We start from the raw sequence: 7,357 nt of genomic DNA, 5'->3' as shown, positions 1-7,357 counted from the left end.
GGGGCATTTTGGAGAAGTTACGGTCTGATCCGGACACAACTATGGGGAACACGTATTTGACCTGCAATTCCTGGATTCAAAATCTTAGCAGTTTCTACCTTCTTGCATCGTTCTGCAACTCCAACAAGGTTAACACGTTCCCTAAATCTATTATCTTATGTCACTGCTTTTTAGCTGCACTTTTCACACCTTCCTTCCCTGTCATTTAGCCACTGCTAAAACTTGTACTAACACCATTAAGATTTCACGCCAACAACCGTGTCTTCGAAGCGGTTGATACAGGAAGCCTTTTTGATCCTTCGGTATTCAATTCCAGTCACCAATCTCCGATCCCTCTTTTGCATTATTCAGATCATAGATTCTAATATTGTATGCAGTTTTGAAGAAAGAGGAGAAATATTTGATCTTTTCGTATTTGTGCTACGTTAGATTATATTAGATTCATTGTGTAGAATAGAATCCTTATGAATTAGAATGCAATCCGAGAGTTTGAGCCAGACTCCAGCTATGACGCTCTTTCCTGGCCTGAAACCTCCTCACAAAACCCTACTATTCCACCAAATATGTGTTCTTGTTATCACATTTCTTGCATATGCTTCCTTCCATGCCTCTAGGAAGCCCCCCAGCATTGTCAAGAGTGTTCTGGGACCCTCAGTGCCATCGAATGCAACTCAAGTTTCCAACTTGAGCTCCTATGATACTGGGTGGCCCCCTTTCAATGGAACCGAAGGTACTCACAGACTGGGCGAGCTTGATCTCGCATTCCTTACTTCTTACTCCATTGGCATGTATTTCGCTGGTCACGTTGGGGATAGGATTGATTTGAGGTTGTTTCTTGTATTTGGGATGATGGGTAGTGGCTTTTTTACCATACTGTTTGGGTTAGGTTATTGGTTAGATGTTCATGTGTTGGGGTTTTTTGTTGGTGTTCAGATTGTTTGTGGAGTGTTTCAGTCAATTGGGTGGCCTTGTGTGGTTGCAGTTGTGGGGAATTGGCTAGGGGAATCGAAGAGGGGCTTGATAATGGGAGTATGGAATTCGCATACCTCGGTGGGGAATATCATTGGTTCAGTGGTGGCTTCAGGGGTTTTGGAGTTTGGCTGGGGTTGGTCCTTTGTGGTGCCTGGACTCCTTATAATTTTGGTGGGGATTTTGGTATTTTTGTTTCTTGTTGTGAACCCCGAGAGTATGGGATTTGTGCATCCTGGAATGGACATCGAAATGAGTGTTGACACCAAAAATGTAGAGAATCTGCAGAAAGGGGAATCAGAGGAAACTAAGCTTATCGAGTCTGATAATTCAGATTCTTCTTCTGCAATTGGGTTTTTGGAGGCATGGAAGTTACCAGGAGTGGCTCCGTTTGCTTTCTGTCTCTTTTTCTCCAAGCTAGTGGCTTATACCTTTCTGTATTGGCTGCCCTACTACATAAAGCACACTGGTAATTGTTATTTAATACAAAGCTATATGATAATAGATAGAAACTATTGGCTTTTATCTGGCATCAATACGTTACTCATATCCAAATATTTATTTCTAGTGTCTCCATCTTCCTTGGAAATTGTGTCCGGGTTTGCTACTAGGAAATTGGAGTGCTTGTTTGATATAACTGTTATGTGATGTGTCTTTAGGCAGTTATGAAGTTGCGTGACAGGTACTTGTAGGGTGTTTTATCCGCATGTTCGGTGCAATTTAAATCTAGAGAAATACTTATTTATTTTTCTAATCTCAGCAAGCTGACAAAATTAGGTGATTATTTCTCCTAAATAAATTGAACCAATCATATTTGTCATGGCAGTTTCTGTAGTTTGTAATTTTTGGCTTTTTGTGTATTTGAGAGAGAGAGAGAGAGAATTTTTGGGCTAAGGCTTGTGTATTATGTTTTTTGTTCTACAATTCTGGTTTAATCCAGTTTTTTGTGCAAACTAACGTCTCACATTGGCCACTATCTCTTTTCATGATCTTATTTGCAAGTTTGGTGTTCATTGCAGCTGTTGCCGGTGTGCATATCTCACACAAAACTGCTGGGTTGCTATCAACGATATTTGACATTGGGGGAGTCCTAGGAGGAATCACAGCTGGTTTCATTTCTGACTTGATTGAAGCACGGGCTATTACTTCAATTCTATTCCTGTTTCTATCAATTCCAGCACTTGCTTTGTATCGCATATTTGGGAGCCTCTCCATGTTGATGAACATCAGTTTAATGTTTCTTTCTGGGTTTTTGGTGAATGGTCCATATTCGCTCATCACAACTGCAGTGGCTGCTGATCTTGGTACGCAAAGCTCGAATGATCGGAATTCCCGAGCACTGGCTACTGTTACTGCAATTATAGATGGCACCGGTTCTGTTGGGGCTGCTCTTGGACCACTTTTGGCTGGATATATTTCGACCAGGGGATGGAACAGTGTCTTTTTTATGCTCATTCTGTCTATTTTCTTTGCTGGTTTATTCTTGATTCGTATTGCAAGAACTGAGATAAGTGAGAAGTTTTCAGGAAAGTGATTTTGAATATTTTTTAGAAATACCCACGTTTGATTACTTTAGTCAGGTCCATTTGATGGTACCTTTTACCACACAGGAATTAGCAATTGATTGAGAAACTGCTGAAAGGCTTCATTCAATGTTTGTATTATATATACTCATTCTTGATTCACTGATTGTAAAAAAATAGCAAATGTATAAGAATGTTTAAGGTGAAATAATTCAACTTTTCGATATTTTATTGTTCATGCAGTCTTTAGTCTTGATTTTTTGTGGATATTCCTGAATTTGGTTTTAAACATTCGAAGTTGGTGTCATGGATGACGGTACACGCTCTGTCTCTACATTATCTTCATCAGATGTTTGGAACTGGCTGATGTAACGATAGATCATTTTTAGTCTTCTTGTCCATTAAGTTGTTTCAGAATAGAGCACTTAAATAATGGTTTATCTGATTTAACTTTGAACCAGCAATTGCATATTGGTCTTTTACGCTCTGAAAGTCTTCCGATATATTGTTTGATAGGTTCTCTTAACATATATCAGTTACCACTGCCTTCTATCCCAGTAATAGTTGTTATTCTCATTCAACGTTTGATCAATAATCATAAGAGCAACAACATATGCAAAAGATTTAATGCAAATGCAGTATTTTCTTATCTTGTTATACTTACACCCGTGTGAAGGACGACTGAAATGAGAAGCTAGACCCTCGTAATAAGTTGTCAATTATTTACATTAAGTCGATGAAAAATAAAAGTAAAATGTTACATTATTTAATCATGTCGTCCCATATTACATTATTTTTCTCCTCCAAACACATTGGAAAAAAATAATTGTAATGATGTAAACTTATTCCATGCCTTGTTCTTTCTTCATCGGAGAGGGCAAGGACTAGGTCAATCTCGTGATAATTTTGTGTGGTGGATGAATATATCTGTACAGAGTGAGATCTCTAAAAAATCAGCTTAACTGTTTATTTGCATACAAAAATGCTTTATTCTTTTAGCAGGGATCGTAGATTCTGAAGTCCTTCTGCAGATATGCTTCTTCTTACTCGTGTTCTTTCCACAACCACAGGTGTTGGAGGATCTGAGTTGAAACATACCATCACAACTGTCAAGTTATCAGTTGATTCTCTCTTGATTGCTTCCTGCACTATTTCCTTGCAGCATAGTTTCTCATCATTGTGCTCTTGTAGCCTCCTCCTAGCAAAATCCACAGCATTTTGGCTACTAAAAACATCCCATATTCCGTCACTAGCAATTATCAAGAATTCATCTTCTTTGGTCAATGTCATCAATTTAAGTTCAGGTTCAGCACTCAATGGCCCTTCTCTTTCACTCGTTCCCTTCATTCCTTCCAGGTGCCAGTCTCCAATAGCGCGAGTTATACCTAACTGCCCATTCAGGTAACCATCGTCAATGAAGCCACCTAGAGACTCAACCCGTGTCCTTTCATTCACACAGTTTGGCCTATGATCTTTAGACATTTCTATGGCCCTTCCATGGCGGGACAAGACAGCTCGACAGTCTCCCACATTAGCCACAAGTAAAGACCTGCACAAATGAATGAAAATGGCTATTACATGAGCAACAAAGAAGGAGACAAAAAGAGGCACAGATAGATAGATCAAGTATAAATCATAAGAGATGATGTTGATATGAGGCATCTCCTTTGACCTGAATGTCAATGTGCCATTTTCAGAGCTAGTACACTTATTCTATGACAATGTCACTAGATTTGTGGGAAGGAAAATATATGCCATGGTTCTGAAGAACTAAACAACAGTGTAGACTAGTGCTTACCTTCCAAATATAATTGCAGTTAAAGCAGTTGTACCAGAAGAAAGGGAAGGTTCCTGAGAAGATGATTTTAGAAATGCAGTGTCAGTCTCCAAAAATGACCTTTTGACCACTTTCTCAAGCTCCAAAGGAAAGTTAACATCCTCAACAATAAATCTTGGCAGATTATCACGTACAAATTGTGCAGCACTCTTCCCTCCATGTCCATCAAATACCTGCACATTGGACCATTTTCCTTTCACATGTCAAACACTGAAAGATTGTATATCTTCCTTCACCAAATGACTATTTTCCCATGTCCTCTCAGATCACTTTCCCACATTTTGTTGTCAGATTTTGAAATGATTATGCAACTAAAACTGGGAAAGAGAGGGAAGGGAATGGTAATACAATACATAATATGTCAGATCAGATCTCAACATTAAATATTTTACATGAAGACTTTCTCAACACAGAATCTTGTGACCTACTGTAAGCATTATTCATTAAAAGATGCAAATTAAATGAAAGAAGAAAAAAAACCTAACAGCAGCATATAATATGTTTTGCTATTTGATCATCTATAAGAGATTTTCTTATTTTAATTTATTCATCAGTGGATGCAATGAACCACTCAAAACTTGCTTGCTAGCTAGCCTAGACAGTGTGATAGATCAAGAATGTTTAAATTATCCATGTAATATCAACAAAGGCAAAATAGTTGCTGAAGAATTGAAACATTAATTTGAAATTCGTGACAAGAAGCAATCAGCATAATGGTGTAAGTAGCTTACACCATAAAAGGAAACAGCTTCCCCAGAAGGTGCATTATAATTAAATTTCTTTGCCAAATCTCCAATGCATATGTGAGTGTCCTCCATGTAAGGGCGTTCTCCTATGTCAGACCACTCTCCAGACCGAAGAGCCGTAGCCAAATTCATCTGATTTTGTTTCTTGTCTGCAATCACCTGGTCCTCATAAATGCTTTCTAGCTACACGCACCACAGAAGAAAAAGGGAATCAAGATGATGGAAACAAAAACAGTGGATAAGTTAGGGAATTCAATCTGCTAAGTAAACTCAAGAACTCAATAAAAAAGCAAGAGAAACTCCTAATATATACACACAACACAACAAAACATTGAGCCCGAAACAGCTTTGTTTTTGGGCTTATTCCTGAAGTTATTTCAAGTCATCTCAAAAAAGTTATGCTCACGGAAAACACTGACAACTTCTGTGGACAACAATCAAGTGGAAAAGGAACACAACCATAAAAGAATGCAATTTAATAGCCAGCGATGCAAACTGATTCAGTCGGCAACACAATCAATTATTTAACAAATAAGCTACAGTGTATCCAAGCCCTTCAAAATCACGTGAGAGAGAAAAAAAAATTCAAAATTTCACAACCCCGAGATTAGATCATTGCTCCAAGTCTCCATCAAAAGGGAAAAAATGGCTGTTGAGAAGAAAAAAAGAGAGCATACATTTACTGTGAAATTTTTGTGGGATCCAAACAAATATTACTTGATTAGACACACACCACGTATCATAGTCATTCTTCATTTGCTAGGAGATTCTCTTCCACCAAGAAAGCGCTAAAAACATATTGATGAAAGGCATGAGATACAAGCCAATGTCAAATTCAGAAAACCCATGTCTTCCAAAAAGGACAGTAAAAAAACAAAAGAATATTGGTGAAAGGAGATTAAAAACAACTTTCATGCCATGTAAAACGCAACTGAACTTGACTAAAAGAGTTATCTATCACAGATAAAGAAAAAGAAACAAAGGAGAAGATTGACATAGAAAAGCAATAATACTCACAGGAAAGGAAGTTTGGACAGTGGTATCTGTGGTGTCAGGAGTTGAAGTTCTGAAAAAAGATCCTTTTTTGTCCATGTGGGTGGCGAGCAAAAGGTGACAATGCAAAGGCCATGAATTTGTTGAGGCGTTATCCATATCTTTCTCTGCATCCTGCACACACATGGTGGCACCAGCAATGGTGAAGGAAGATTTTTTGAGGATATGTTGAAAGTGAAATGAGATTACAGAGAGAGTTGTTAGTTATTAGTTTGAGTATGAAGAAGAGAAAGAAGAAAGAGAAGGCTATGGTTATGGGTAAAGTCCAGAAATTTCTGTGAAAGCGTGGCTAAAAATGGAGTTACATGGTTGCTGCTTTTATTACGCATCTTCCTATCAAAATATTTCTCACATTGTTGGAATGGGAAATGTCCTTCTCTACGCCTACGTACTCAATGCCATCATCATTCCCTTCTCATACACCAAAATAAATAATATAATATACTTATTTTCCTGAAATTCATGAGAATAATAGTTTATATTAATCACACATCATCATAATAACTTATATCAGCAACACATTTTGTCTTGTCTTGTTATTGTTAATTTAATTAATTTATTTATTTTAAATAAAATAAGTTAATATAGTCACTTATATCAAATTAATTATAATTATGTTACAATAATTGTACTAATAATCATTCACATATTATTGATTGAAGTCGACTTTCTAACAAAAGATTGTAAGCAAATGTCAACGTGTCAATATATTGTATGTATAATTTTGATGGGAATTAAATTGAATATTTTTTAAAAATATTAAGAAAAGATTAGGAAAAATGAGTCATAACAGAAAATGATTAAGAAAAACATATTTAATTTTGAAGCAAAAAGTTCTTTTAGTATTTTTAATATAAAAATTAGAAAAAGAAAAAAGAAAGGATATAACAATAAAGAAGTAACATGATTTGCCAAAAAAAAAAAAAAGAACACATGGATCAAGTTTCTTTTCATTTTCTATATTATTTTCTTCACGTGAGGAAATAATGTTATTTAATCTTATTGATTATGGTAGCAGAACGAATTTCATTTTCAAATCTGAAATTTTCTTCAGTGGTTGAGACTTTTTTCGTGAAAGGTTTCGGTAGTAACTATTTTGGAATTCGTATATGATAACTTTTTTTTTTCAAAGATGAGGATTCATAATCCTTCTTTTAGTTTGAATAATATAACTTTTTTATATTTATTTGAATAATTTATTTTTACTTTTTATGATCAACCATTCTTTT

The 7,357-nt window shown here is 36.3% G+C and overlaps 2 protein-coding genes across 5 annotated transcripts; one reads left to right on the top strand and one right to left on the bottom strand.

Annotated features, from left to right (window-relative positions):
• G3PP5 (Major facilitator superfamily protein) lies at window positions 1–2,728 on the top strand. The gene is made up of 2 exons (XM_028047788.2): window positions 1–1,438; window positions 1,989–2,728. The coding sequence occupies exons 1-2, from the start codon at window positions 475–477 to the stop codon at window positions 2,501–2,503; spliced, it is 1,479 nt and encodes a 492-aa protein (XP_027903589.1). The 5' UTR covers window positions 1–474; the 3' UTR covers window positions 2,504–2,728.
• Window positions 2,729–3,200: 472 nt separating this feature from the next.
• On the bottom strand, window positions 3,201–6,472 carry LOC114196021 (putative protein phosphatase 2C 27). 4 transcript variants are annotated; one of them, XM_085666510.1, is made up of 5 exons: window positions 6,354–6,472; window positions 6,093–6,279; window positions 5,061–5,258; window positions 4,291–4,502; window positions 3,201–4,041 (listed from the first exon to the last, which is right to left on the bottom strand). In XM_085666510.1, exons 1-5 carry the CDS (start codon window positions 6,455–6,457, stop codon window positions 3,480–3,482), a joined length of 1,263 nt encoding a protein of 420 aa, XP_085522636.1. In that variant the 5' UTR covers window positions 6,458–6,472; the 3' UTR covers window positions 3,201–3,479. The 4 variants fall into 4 exon arrangements, with proteins under 4 accessions (XP_085522636.1, XP_027942310.2, XP_085522635.1 ...); XM_028086509.2 differs by having other exon boundaries at window positions 6,093–6,425; XM_085666509.1 differs by lacking the exons at window positions 6,093–6,279; window positions 6,354–6,472 and adding an exon at window positions 5,753–5,993.
• Window positions 6,473–7,357: the final 885 nt, after the last annotated feature.

The sequence above is a fragment of the Vigna unguiculata genome, chromosome 9, assembly GCF_037176805.1.
Source record: "Vigna unguiculata cultivar grain cowpea cultivar isolate G323 ecotype 2 chromosome 9, ASM3717680v1, whole genome shotgun sequence".
Taxonomy (NCBI): domain Eukaryota; kingdom Viridiplantae; phylum Streptophyta; class Magnoliopsida; order Fabales; family Fabaceae; genus Vigna; species Vigna unguiculata.
The sequence above is the reverse complement of the archived record's forward strand: the minus strand, read 5'-3'. Positions and strand labels throughout refer to the sequence as shown.